This window comes from Larus michahellis, chromosome 12, assembly GCF_964199755.1.
Source record: "Larus michahellis chromosome 12, bLarMic1.1, whole genome shotgun sequence".
In the NCBI taxonomy this organism is placed as follows: domain Eukaryota; kingdom Metazoa; phylum Chordata; class Aves; order Charadriiformes; family Laridae; genus Larus; species Larus michahellis.
In genome coordinates this window covers 13,464,456-13,477,905 of record NC_133907.1, presented here as the reverse complement: position 1 = coordinate 13,477,905, position 13,450 = coordinate 13,464,456, and the positions used below count along the sequence as shown (strand labels likewise).

General features: G+C 57.0%; 1 protein-coding gene across 2 annotated transcripts; it reads right to left on the bottom strand.

Moving 5' to 3' along the window:
• Window positions 1–3,590: 3,590 nt before the first annotated feature.
• SLC32A1 (solute carrier family 32 member 1) lies at window positions 3,591–11,999 on the bottom strand. Of its 2 annotated transcripts, none has more exons than XM_074605408.1 (3): window positions 11,522–11,999; window positions 6,794–7,598; window positions 3,591–5,781 (listed from the first exon to the last, which is right to left on the bottom strand). In XM_074605408.1, the coding sequence occupies exons 2-3, from the start codon at window positions 7,169–7,171 to the stop codon at window positions 4,594–4,596; spliced, it is 1,566 nt and encodes a 521-aa protein (XP_074461509.1). In that variant the 5' UTR covers window positions 7,172–7,598; window positions 11,522–11,999; the 3' UTR covers window positions 3,591–4,593. The 2 variants fall into 2 exon arrangements, with proteins under 2 accessions (XP_074461509.1, XP_074461508.1); XM_074605407.1 differs by lacking the exon at window positions 11,522–11,999 and adding an exon at window positions 10,607–10,776.
• Window positions 12,000–13,450: the final 1,451 nt, after the last annotated feature.

The window sequence follows — 13,450 nt, the reverse complement described above, 5'->3', positions numbered from 1 at the left end:
TCTCGTGGGAGTGGACCACGATGTCATTGTTTGATAGGTCCCACAGCTCTGAGAAGAGAGGAATGGCAGCAGAGTTCCTCCAGCATTTGTCAAGCTACTGACCTCTCGCCGTCGGCGTGTGCCTGTCCCAGCCAGGCGTGTGGATCCCAAAGCAGAAAGGAGAAAGAAAAAGGGTCACTGGAGAGGGGGGCCATTGCAAAAGCAAAGGGGTGAGCTGAGGTGGGATTTGAGTACACAGATGGGTACAAAGATGTAGGTGGAGAACATCGATGCTGCCATCAAAATAAGCTTTTTCTGAAACAGTCTGGAATACGTGATGTGGAGCATCCAAGGTTCATGAGGCCGAGACAGCCAGCTGTGGCCACAGCCAAGGTCTCTGTCTCCATGAGCGTGGGGAGAAGGCAGTGCCATACCTGCCCCTCTCTGAGCTCCGGCACCAGCAGCAGCACGTGGAGAGGAGCAGGCTCAGCCCTCACCTCGCTCCAGCTCCCACCGATGTCTCATGGGGTGGCACGGCGGTCCCATTGGGTGACATGGCAGTCCCATGGGGTGGCACAGCCATGCGGGTGCATGAGGATAACAGACATTTGACATTGCCCTCATGTCTCAGGGAACAGACCCAAATAGAGGTCCCCATTGTACTTGAGGAACCATAAAGACACAGAGAGAGAAATAAATCTGTTCCCTGGTGGTGCAGAGGGGGCCTTTGTTTGTCTCGGTTTCAGAATGAGAAGGTTTAGAGGATTGCTGCAGCACATGACCAGAAGCTACGAAGCTGCAGACAAAAGCCATTTGGAGCAGAGCTCAGACTTTGCCACGGCGCTGGCTTTTCAGAAGATTTCTGCTTTGTCCACGTTAAACCTGCTGCTCTTTGGGCATTTATTTTGCTCACTCTGCTGCATCCCCTGCTTTAAAGGCTGCACATCTCCCACGACACTGGGTCGACGTCCGCTTCCAGTAGCACCAGCACAGCATCAAAATGTCTGCTGTGGCAGGCTGGAGGGGGCCGCCTGCCTTTCAAGCCCATGTCACAAGGATTGCACCAACAGCCACGCTCGTTCCAGCCCTGGACAAGTTTAGAGGGCAAAGCCTCGGCTTCTCGCTCGGCTTTGCTGAGCGGGCTCGTTTCGCAGGCTCGTGGCACGGCAGCCGCCAGCCTGCATCGGCAGAAACGCGCAGGGAAGCGCTTGAGCAGAACTGACAGCGAGACAAAGCCCGTTGGGGCTCTCTGGATCATCGCTGGCTTCACCGCGGACGAAAACCACGGCCAGCCAGATGCTGGGATGCCCTGTCGTCCCTGCGCAGCCTGCTGCCAGGCGTCACGGGGGAGGCAGAAATGCCAGGCACAGTTCCTGCTCCCCGGGAAGCTGGGGCTTGGAGGGGCTGTGCCTGGGCAGGACTGGGGGATTTGAGGTGCAGGGGCTCAGAGCACGCTCTGCTCCTGCAGCCCTGCTCTGCACCCTGCGGGACCAGGGCAAGGAGCCCTTGGCTGCCCTGACTTTCCCCTCATTGTCACAAAAAAAGGCACAAATCGTCTTACAGCCTCAAATATACTCAAGCAGGAGCCGTTTCTGTTCACAAGGGCCGGGGGGGGGAAATGCTGAATTACATTTAAAATCTCTGCAAAGTTAAAGCTTCATAAAACGGTTTCCTTCATCATGTGCCCTGAACCAGAGAAGCTTTGGCCCCTGAAAAACACAAAGACACGGGACAGCTCGGTCTGTGAGCATCCCGCATCCGCGCGCAGGCAGCTGCCCGCAACGAGAGGCGAGCAAGGAGCGCGCTGCGCTGCCGCTGCGGCATGGCAGCCGTCCGGGCTGCCTCCGTTGGCGCCCTGCCATCCCGATGGGCAACACGGAGGGGGAAAGGACCCTAAAATCACCGCCTGAGAAGCGGATGCGAACCACAGACGTGTTGACCTCCTAGGGCTCCTCAGCTCCCTACTTTCTCCCAGGATCCCAGCGGTTCTCTCATCCCACACGGGGCAGGGAGAACACGGGCTGGATCTCCTCCCGTGCTGGTCCCTTCCCAGCTCCCTGGGGAGAAACCTGGAGCAGAGAGCTGCCGGCACGAGAAAAGCAGCAGGTAGCCACGAAGGAGCGGCTCCTCGCCCAGCTCTACCGGCCGGGCGGGCTCCCCGCAGGCCGGGCCGGGCCGCGCCGTCGGGCGAGGGCGCTGCGCCGCCGCCGGGAGCCGGGCTGTGCCGGGGGGCGGGTACGGGGCGGGGGGGGCGGAGCGGGCTGCGGTGTCTGCGGGCGGGGAGGGGATCGCGGGACACCTGCACCGGGACGGGGATGGGAGCGAGGATGAGGATGGGTGTGGGGATGAGGATGGAGATGGGGGTGAGGATAAGAATGGGGATGGGGATGAGCATGAGGATGGAGATGGGGTGGCAATGAAGATGAATGGGGATGGGGGTGAGGATGAGGGTGAGGATGAGGATAGGGATGGAAATGAGGATGAGAATGGGGCTGGGGATGAAGATGAATGGGGATGGAGGTGAGGATGGATATGGACATGGATATGGGGATGGGGATGAGGAAGAAGATGGATGGGATGGGGGTGAAGATGATGGTGAGGATGAGGATGGGAACGAGGATGAGGATGGGGCTGGGGATGAAGATGGGGATGGGTGTGAATATAGTGATAGGGAACTATAGGGATAGGGAAGGGTTGGGTTGGGAATGAGGATGAAGATGGGGCTGGGGATGAAGATGGGGATGGGGACAGGGACGGGTGTGAGGATAGGGATAGGGATGGGGGATGAGGATGGAGATGGAGACAGGGCGCAGCTGCATCCCCCCAGAAAAGGGGGCCAGCATGGAGGGAAACACGACTCATCGGGGGGGGGCACGATGCCCCCCACCCCCACCCATGACACCGCATGTCCCTGCCCCTACGTGTAATAAACCCCACAGCTCCCCTGCGCTTTCCTTTCGGAAGCTTCCCAGGAAACCACCCAAAATACTGTTCTCACTGGGAAAGAGCATCACCCCCCTCCTGCCCACAGCCCCTTTCCCCGGCTTGTGCTAAACGCCCCCCCCCCGCCTCCTCCCCGGTACCGCATTGCGGAACTGCCCGTTACCATCGGGGGCGAGGAGGGGAGTCCCAAGGTGGGGGTCGACACGATTTAGGGGCAATAAGAGGAACCCCGCGGGGACCTCTGCTGTGCCCGGGCTGCCGGTGGACGTCATGAGTCCCCCCTCCATATCCATCTCCATCATCTCCATCTCCATCCCCATCCCGATCCCCTCTGTACAGCGGTAATGGGTGGGCAACGAATTAGTTGTTGGGGCTTTTAAATTGGTGTAAATGGAGGTGGTTTTAGTCACGGGTGCAGAGCGTGGGGCTGATCCCTGCCGCGGGGGCGGCCGCCCCCGCGGCAGGGATCAGCCCCACGCTCCGCACCCGTGGGCAGGGCGGAATGAGTTTAATTCAAGCCAGGGGGGACCCCCAGCCCATAACTTCGTTTATTTCCCCTCCCCTCCCCTGCATTTTTTTGTTTGAAAAGATTCCCCCTCCTTTTTCACAAGAACCTCCCCCTGCCCATCTCCTCTGAGCCCCCCCCCTCCACGAACCAAGCCAGCCTCGTCCGACTATGTTTTCTCTTTATTGTTCGATATATTTATGTACCACATTATATGTTAAAGATAGAATTATTTTTTTTTTTCTGATATACATTTTTTTTCATCTTATTTACCACAATGACACCACACGTACATTGGAAACAGCTCCACGGATCTGGTAGATTGCACAGAATGAATTGTGTCGTAGTTTTGTTCCTGTATCCTGAACGACGTCAAATCCAACAATATATTAATTATTTTTTATATATTTTTTTCTTTTAACTTTTCATAATTTAGAAGTAACGATCGTTAAAACAAAACAAAAGTCACCGAGAAGCGGACTCCCCGGGTTTTCCATGCCAACCAGAGGCAAAATCGTTGTAATCGATGGGAAGCGCCGTTCCTCGGTGGGAATCCGGATGGAAGAATTAAGCAGTCCTGACATCTATGTGACTACGGTGTAAACATTGCAGGTAACTGGCATCGCTGGTCATCAGCCGCTGCTCGGACTTGTTGGGCTGGTCGTACAATCTAGGTCTCACCTACATCCATCTCACACAGTGTAAAAACGAAGGTCCCTGCTCCCAGCACCCACAGCTGGTTGGCTTCCCTCTGTGGGCGCGGTAACCCAATCCCATGGGATCGGCACCTGTGTTTCAGCTCCTGAAACACTGAATTGCATATCTGTAAGGAGTAGTGAAAACTGCGACTGTTTCCCAACAGGTCATTCGCGGGGGGGCCAAGCTTCAGGCAACAAGTGAGGAGATAAGGGTGGGCCACCGGATAATTTCCTTCAAAAAATTCTAAATAACAAAAAAATATATTTAACTCTCAGCTTATTTAAAAAGACACTAGGGCGAACAATTTCATCTCTTCTTATTTCCTTTAATTTGCAGATTCTATGACATAGAATTTGTTGGATGCACATAACGAAAATAATGACTCTTTCCATTAAAGGGATGCAGAATTATTTGGCTGTGCAGATGTTCGATGCGATTCTCCTACTGCAACCAGCTCTGGCCTCTCCTTAGTCTTCAGCGTTGGTTCTGAAGGCCTCTATGAGGCCTTCTAAAGAGTGGATGAACCCAGAGACGCTGCAGATACCGCCTATAACGAAAATGGCGACATCGAAGAAGACGTGGTGCCACAAGAGCTTCCTCCACAAGAGTTTGAGGTGGAAAAGACTGGGGAGCAGGAAACAGAGCCCTGCGCCTGTGAGGCTCCCAGTAAGACCCATCAAGAGGGCAAAATGCGGGACATAGATAGCCATGAGCAGGGTGAAAACTACCAGGGCACATCTGAGGGTGAGTCCCCAGGATTTGAGACGCCCGTCACCCCCATAGCAGTTGGGGAAGAACGCCCTGTTTCCATCTTGGAAAAGGGACCGCTCCAGGACTTCCACGGCCGCAAAGAACGGCAGGGGGTACGATAGCAAGGCTTTGGCCACCAAGAAAATGTTGACTACTGCCCTAATGGTGGATGGCAAGTTGTCTGTAATGACTTCCTTGGTCTCATCAGCCCAGGTCAGATAGGCGACCAAGGCAAAGAGTCCCTTAAGGATACAAGCTGCTATGTGAGTCCAGTTCATCATGCAATGAAACTCCTTGGGGTTCTGCATGTTCCCCTCCAAGGAAGGCAGAAAGATCTGGGAGGTGTAGCTGAAGACAATGATGCCAATGGAGATGGGAAACTTCTTCACATCAATGTAAAACTTGACTTTGTCCCAGGCCCAGTCGCGTGCCCTGGAGAGGCAGTAGGCAATCACCAAGATGTTGATCACAAAATGGGCTAAGGTGCAGAGCAAGCTGAACTTGGAGACTGCCTTGAGGTTCTTCAAGAACGCACAAGGCAGGAGCACTGCCGTGGCAATGATGGACCACGACTTCTGGGAGACGGGCAAGTTGGGGAAGCTGTTGTACATCAGGTTCCCACTGACCACCACATAAAGAATGCAGGTCATGACCAGTTCAATGATCTGAGCCACGTTCACAATTCTGCCTCCGAGGGTGGGGAAGCGAGGCGCGCAGCACGCGTTCGCTATGTCCACGTAGGAGTCTCTCACCCTGACTATCTCCCCATCCTCATTCTCTTCATAAAGACAGGCAATTAGGATTTTCCCAGTGTAGCAGCAAACCACTGCAGCGAAAATTATTAAAAAGAGTCCTAGGTATCCACCATGAAGGATGGCATAGGGCAGGCCCAGAACAAACATCCCCTAGAAAGAGACAAAATGGAAACCGTGTTGCTCGTCTGACGGAGGGGCCGGAGCAGGCACCCGTACCCCGGCATACGCAGTCACGCGGTGGCAGTCGCATGCCCGCGCTCGCTGTCTCGCTTGCACACCATCACACCCACGCAATCGGTCACACAGTCACGCCATGCAATCACGGCCACACACCATTACACACACCCCCCGCCATTTCTCTCTGACGTAGCACCCACACACACACAATCACACCCCCGCAATCACACCCGCACACTCACGCACACCCGCATAATCTCACCCTGGAGCACCCAGAACAAGTGAGACAATTTCGGCGCCTGGGCTTTGTCCCAGTCTCTGCCCTCTCTGTCCCCAGACTCCCAAGACCCCCAAGAACCAGTGGGGGGCCGGCCATGGCCCACCCTGGCGCAGCACCCCCCCGGGGTCTCCCCTCGCCCCTGGCACATATGGGGGGGCAACCCCATGGGGTGGGGGGGACACCCGCCAGCCCGTCCCCATGGGGAGCAGCAGGACAGGGCTTGGGGCCCAGCGACCCTCCCTGGCTCTGCGCCATACTCTGGGGGTGGGGGGTGGGCAAAGCAGAGAGCCAGGTTTGGGGTTTTTCCTTTCCTTTTTTAAATCTTTTTTTTTCTTTATAATTTCCCCCCCTTTTTTTTTTAATTTTAGTTTTTATGCCTTTCCCCTACTTTTTTTTCCTTCCCCTCCTTTTTTCCCTCTTTTTTCTTCTATTTTTCCGTATTTCCCCCCTATTTTTTCTTTCTTTTTCCCCCTTTTTCTCTTTTTTCTTCTATTTTTCTCCATCTTTTCCCTATTTTTTCTTTCCTTTTTCTCCTCACCCCCTCCCCTTTTTTTTTTTCCCCTTTTTTCCCCCAATGGCTTTGCGATCTCCCGGGCGCTACGGGCGCGACAGGCGGGGAGCGGGGAGCGGGGACGGTCGCGGGGCGGGGGGGGGGGCGGTCGCGCTCCGCGGTGCCCGCGGGTGGCGGCGCGGCGGGGGTCGTACCTGGATGGCGTTGGTGACATTCCAACCCGCCTCCCAGGCCGTGATCTTGGGCTTGCCCTGCCCGGAGAGCTCGGAGCAGACCCCCCCTTCCTTGGAGGCGGAGGGCGGCAGGGGGCCGGTGCCGTCCCGCTGGTAGTGGATGTCCCCTTCCAGGGGGGGCTCGGCGCCCTCCTCCCCGCCGTCGGACTTGAGGATGTCCATCTGCAGCCCCTGCCGGTGCTCCATGTCCAGGTCGTCGCAGTGGGCGAACCCCACCGCCTCCTCGTCGGTGGCCGCCTGGAAGCCCATCCTGGCGAACATGCCGCTCATCTTCGCCTGGGACTTGTTGGACACTGAGGTGGCCACGTTGGAAAGCTTGCTGCGGAGGAGGGTGGCCATGGTGGCAGCTGGGCTGGCTCCGCGGCTGGGCGATGGAGAGACCCGACGGGGCGGGGGAGCGGCGGGGCGGCGGAGGGGGGTTCAGCGCCCGCCGAGGGTCGGTGGCCGCTGCGGGGGGGTGTAAGGGGGGGGCTGCTCCGAGCCGCTACCTCCGTGTCCCGGCGCAGTGCGAGCGGCTCCCCGCCGGGCTGCCCAGGGGCATGACACCGCTGCGGGGGGCTGCGGGCCCCGCCGCCCGCTCCGCGCTGCTCCGCGCTGCTCCGCGCCGCTCCCCGCGGCGGGATGGGGTGGTGGGGTGGGGGTTGGGGGGGGGCGAGTTCGGGCGGGGATGGGCGAGTGGGGGGCTGTCAGCAGCCGGTGGCTGTCACCAGACGGGCAGCGCAAGCCCCTGGCAGAGCGCTCGGCGTCTCCATCGCAGTGCGCCCACCTCGCGGAGAGAAGAGGGAGAGGGGAGAGAATTGCTGCATTTCTGGGGGAGGTACCAGCCTCCCCGGCCAAGCCCAGCCTTCCCCCCCCCTCCCCGATATCCACCCCTCCCCCGCCCCACCCACGCCCGCCGGGCCCCGCCGGCAGCGCTGCAGAGTGGACCCCCCCCCCCTCTTGGGCTCCGCAGCCCCCTGCGCTGCCCACCCTGCCCCACACCCGGCCCCACAGCCTGCCCCACAGCCGCGCCGCCGGCCCCCGGCCTCCAGCCCCGTCCCCACGGCGAAACAAAAGAGTCCCACCGAAGGGGCGGACAACCCGCTCTCCACCGGGGTTTAATGCAATTTTCCTCCCCGCACCCCTTCCTTTTTCTTTTTTCTCCCCCTCCCCCCCAAAAAAGCCCCATTCGGAGGCTGGGGACAGCAGCGAGTCCGGCCATGGCTGCGGGGCGCAGCGGTGTGCGTGGAAATCCGCGCACAGGGAAGAAGATTTCGGGCTCTCTAACGACTCCTGTGATCTCCGAGCCCCGAAACCGGAGGGAAACGGATTCCCGGTCCCGGCCGGGGCTCGCAGCCCGGCGGCAGCGCCTCTGCTCCGCCGGGTGGCTCCGGGCCCCCCCCGTGGCTGCGGGACACCGGCACCCTGCGGGGATGCCGGGCTGCAGGCTTCTCCTCTGGGTCCCCGCCACCTAATGTAGACATTCTCCCTTCTTTAAAAAACCAATACCGCTATTTTCGTTTTGCTTCCAAATACTTCTACTCGTTTGTAATTCAAAAGCCCTACGAGTCTTTCTTTATTTAAAATATTTCCCAGGTGAGCTGCCAACAACGGCAAAAAACGAGAAATGCCTGTCCCGCCCTGTGGCAGACAAGTGCAGGGTGGCAGGGGGAGCGGTGGCATTTTGGGGCAGTGTGTGTGCCAGCACGTCCCCCTCCGCTGCGGGGGGAATGTTTGAATCGTTGTTTAAAAAAAATAAATAGATATTTCTTAAAGGGCGGGGGGGGGGGGGGGAATCTGTATTTCGTTTGCCGCTTTAGCAAGTAAAAAAAAGGACATTTTTTTTATCTACAGATGGGCGGAAAAGCCAGCGCTAAATTATTTCCTAATATCGTTGTTGAGGGAGCGGGGAGGGAGCGCTCGGGCGGCGGTTGCAGGTGGGATGCGGCACCGAGCAGAGGTGGGGAACGAATTCCCCGCCGCCCTCCCCCCCCGCGCCGCGTCCTAGGAAAAAAGCCTTTAGACACCTGTATTTTTATATTTTTTTTTTCTACCAGAATCCAAAAGGAATTTGGGTGCAAAGCGGCTGAAATGCGTCCAAAAAAAATTTAAAATATATGTATCCCCGGTGAGGGCTTTACCCCTAAGGAAAAGCCCAGGCCGGCGGGGCTGCTGCGGCAGATGCCTCCTCCCCCCCGCAAAAAACGGGGCTGTTTTTACAGAACCGCTCCTCCGCGAGGGGAGGAAGGCGGCTAAACGAGGCGCATCCTTGGCTTTGCGGAGGAATTATTACATATCAGTGCACAAATAGGTCGAGAAGCCGCTGCTTTCGCCCCGGGTTCAGCAGCGTCCTGCCCGCGGCCGGGGCCGGGCTTGAACCGGGGAAAATTAACATCCAGCGGGGCAGGACGCGGGGGGCTGGGGGCCATCACCGCTGCCCTCGGCTGCCGCAGCGTCGGCTGGAAAACGACTTTCCAGTCCTGGAAAACGACTGCTACGATGAACACCTCGGGGGGTTAATTCAACCATTTCTTCCCCCCCCCCCTTTTGTTTTGCTTTCCTTTTTTCAATTTTTTATTTTATTTCATTAATTTAGCCTAAGACAAGTTCATTGTGAAAGAAGACGCGAAGGAGACCTATTTCTGGAGGCTGCAGGGGGCATCAGGGAGGAAGGAACGAAAATTCACCCAAACCGCTGTCTGGTGCGTGAATATTTCCTAAAATCCTCCCGGCACATCCCCCCCCCCCCGCCCCGGCACCCCCAAACCCGGGTCCTGCCCCGGCTGGGAGCCGTCGGGGCACAACAGCGGCCCTCAGTAGCCCCAATGCCTGTCCCCCCCCTCAACTCCAGCACCCCTCGATGCCGGGGAGGGGAAGGGGGTCCCAGCCACCGGCATCATTCCAAGGGTTGGGGAGACGGGCTTTGGGCTGCTCGTTGAGCATCCAGAGTGTTAGGGATGTGCCGGGCTCGGGAGACACCTCTTAGGTTAAAAAAAAAAAAAAACCAAACAACAAAACAATAAAAACAAAACAAAAATCCCCAATCCAAATTAAAAAGCCCCCCAAAACCAAACGAAGAAAAAAAAACAACAACGACCCCCCCCCCCCCCCCCAAAACTACAGGGAGATTAAAAATAAGCCCCGCTTCGCCGAGAAGCGTGACCCGAGGGAGGGGATCCCCGCGCGGGCCGTGGGACCCCCCCGTCCCCGCCTGCCCGAGGGACCCCTCAGCCTGACACCCCCGGCAAAGCACCGACTGCCTGCCGAGCCTTGACGGACACCGGGGGGGGAATGGGATATGGGGGGGGTGCAGGGGATGCCAGGGGGATGCGGGGGATGCTGAGGAGCTCGGGGGGGTGCAGGGGATGCTGGAGATGGGGGAGCGGGGGGTGCCGGGGGTGCCTCTCGGGAATCCCACGCCCCGTTCTAACGCTGGGAAGCTGAGCCCGTACCCGCCGCCTCCGCCCGCCGCTGGTGGGGGGCACTTCGGAGCCGCCCCCCCCCCCCCTCCCCAGCAGCACCCTGCCTGGCCAGAAACACCTCCCCGGGGATCCCGCTGCCCCCGGGACGGCGGCTCGCTCCCGTCCCCATTCCAGAGGAGGAAGAAAAAGACTTTTTGCAGCAGCGGCTGGGGAAAAAAGATTAAAAAAAAAGACCCCCATAATTTCTGCCGGCGGCTAAAAGCGGGGATAAAGCACACCGAGAAAGCGGGGGAGGGGGGGAATAAAGGAAAGAGGCAAAGGAAGAAAGGAGAGAGAAGCCCGGAGAGAGGGAGAGGAGGGTCGGGGCATTTACCTCTGCTTCTCTCCCCATCGCCGCCCGCAGCGCGCCGCTCCGCCGGGGAGCCGGAGCGGAGAGAGCAGGGGGGAGGCTGGAGGGGCGGGTGGAGGGATGGATGGGATGGAGGGATGGGATGGAGGGATGGAGGGATGGATGGGATGGAGGCAGCCGCGTCACTCCTGGGCTCCCCCTAACTCCTAATTAACCCAAGCAGGATAACGGTGCCAAACCTTATCCAAAGGTTAGCTGCTCTCAGGGGGGCGTTTGAGCTGCAAATCATTTCAGATGAAGCTAAAAAGGAGAGAGAGCGCTTGCTAACGAGACGGACCCCCCCACACACCCCCCCAACCTCTGCCCGGGGCTGACGCTGGGGGTTTCTGGCACTAACTGCTCTCTCTGCAGCGGCTCTCTGGGGCGGGCGGAGGGTCTCATGTCCCCCCCCCGCCCCGCCCCGGACAGCCCTGGCAGGGCTCGGGGGGTGCAGCCCTGCTCCTGCGGGGAACGGCTCGCCCAGACCCCCCCCATCCTCCCCAGGCACCAGTAGATCCAGCCAGAGGAGTGACTCTGCCTTATCTCTTCTGAGCAGGCTCGGGGGAGGGGGGCGGAGGGGGTTGTGGTTGGGTCTTCTGATTAATAAAGTGAGGGAAAAGAGCTATTCAGGCTTAAAAATCATTTAAGGCAGGCAGGAAAGGTCAAGCCCGGGTGGGCTGCCTTTCTGCAGCCCCTCTCCAGGCTGCTGGGCTGCAGAGTGCAGCAGCAGTTGCATGAAGGTGTAATTATTTGGGAGCGGGACAAGCATCAGGCTCCCAAACCCCAAAGGATTTGATTTTCATGGGCTTCGGTGGGCTGTGAACTGCCTCAAACACACTGTCCTGCAAATCGTGTCTGTATGAAAAAGGGGACTTGCAATTGCCGCTCTGTAATACTCACGACAAGCGTGGGCGTCCGAATGCAGGTGAGCATCCCCCCAGTTCCCGCGCAGCCTCCTTGCTCGTGTCACAATATTTCCCCACGCCCCTAAACCCCACTGCCAGCCACCATCAGAGCTGCCAGCTGCAGAGAGGGAAAGGCCGGGGAGGGCACCTTCTGTCTGACCATCCGAGAAGCTTCCCCGGCCACATCTGCCCAAGGACCAGCCTGCCCAGAGCAGACCTAACGCACGTCAGCCCAGTCGCTCGCCCTTGGAGAAGCAGCCACCCCTCCCGGACACATAATGCCTACGTAGAGATGTGATGGCAGGAGTCAGAAGCGGTCCACCTTGCCCCCAGCCCTTGCTAAAAGCACCTCCTGGGTTTATTTATTGCCCAGGCCCTGACCGTTGCCGCAGCATCCGAGATGCACAAGCTCGTCCTCCTCTCTTGGCCGCGCCGCAGCGAGCTTCATCCCGGCTCTGCCTCCCCGTCCCCCCTCCGGCACCGCACAGGGCAATGCTGACAGGATAATAAAGAGTTGCACAATATACTATAAAAAGGCAATTAGCTAAACTGCTGGATTGGGACCAGCTCCCGTGACCTAGTTAATAGCTCTGGGAATTTGGGGAGGGGAGGGAGGGAAAAGGCAGCGGTGTCAGTCGGTGGTGCAGGGTTTTGGAGGGAGGAAGGGCTCCGGGAACACCCCCAAAAAGCACCCCCCAGAGTGTAGCAAACATCCCTGCCTTGGCTTACACCTTCTTCTTGCCCATGGTTAGAGCTCGCCATCAGCACTCAGGGTATAAAGCGAAAACGCTGGATATAGAGTCCAGTCTCCCACAAGCTGCTGTTCGGTTCATGCCCTGGATGTCGAGGCTGAACTCACACACAGCGTGGTGTTCAAGACAAAGACAGCGGTAGCCAGAACCGCAGATACTGTGCACTAAGATCACCATAATGGAGTAAATTCCAAAAGCAAAGTCTCCAGGAGAAAGCCCGCAATAGATGTCCCCTCCTTATTTCATTTTTTTTTTTTTAACTGAACACAAAATGGCTGCCTAAATTATAGAGACATAAAACAAAGAGCATATAAAAGGCTGGGAGTATCATAATTTTAGATTAACATGTGTTGCAGTAAGAAAATTCACCTGAAGAATACATGAAAACTAAATAAAGGCTTCTGGATTTAACCTCACTGTTCCTAAAATAGATGATTTCAGATCTGTAATTTGGGAGACGGTTTGTACACGGATTTCTGTGATTTTCATTTCTCGGGAAAAGCCCTGATAAACCATTATCGTCTATAAACTAGAAATTCATTTGCAATTTCACCAGGAACGTGTTTTCAAATATGCTTCCACTAAGTTGGAATTAAATTTAACTCCGAGTTTGTCTTTATTGTCGACATAAAAATTAAGTGATAGCCATTGGTTACTTGCGATGCCAAATTCCCAGCTCGCTGTGCAAGTAGCATTGTTCCCACGAGCTTAACAGCATTTTCATTGACTTAATATATAAAGCTTCATCACTGTCAAATTAAATATTCATATATGTACATGCTCTTGTATTTCATAGGAAACGATTACGGACCAGGGAAGCCAAGCGCTTGCTTGCGACATGCCAAGCTTTTTAAGGTCAACTTGCAAAATAGAAAGCCCTTCTCTCCTGCTACAGCTGTACAGACCAAGGGCTGCTTTTTAAAATTAGATTGTTGTGTTCTCCAGCCCCAGATTGTCTGCTTTCCTCCAGCATAAAGTTATCTTTTGGTTGTATTTTTTCCTTTTTCTTCGTGATTTTAAACAAAACGGGTGGCAGAGAACTGAGCGTTACGGATAGCTACGGGATGCACAGCAGCATCCCTGCCTGTCTCCCCCAGCGCAGCCCGGCGTATTCCCAGCTGAAGCAGGGACCGGCAGCCTGCCCGGGAGGGCACGTGTGTGGCCACTGGGCT

Excerpts from the sequence above, each read along its gene's own strand:
- SLC32A1 (XM_074605408.1), bottom strand. The coding sequence starts at position 7,171 with ATGGCCACCCTCCTCCGCAGCAAGCTTTCCAACGTGGCCACCTCAGTG. Across the intron at positions 5,782-6,793 it reads ATGTCACCAACGCCATCCAG|GGGATGTTTGTTCTGGGCCT; the intron begins GTACGACCCCCG and ends GTCTCTTTCTAG.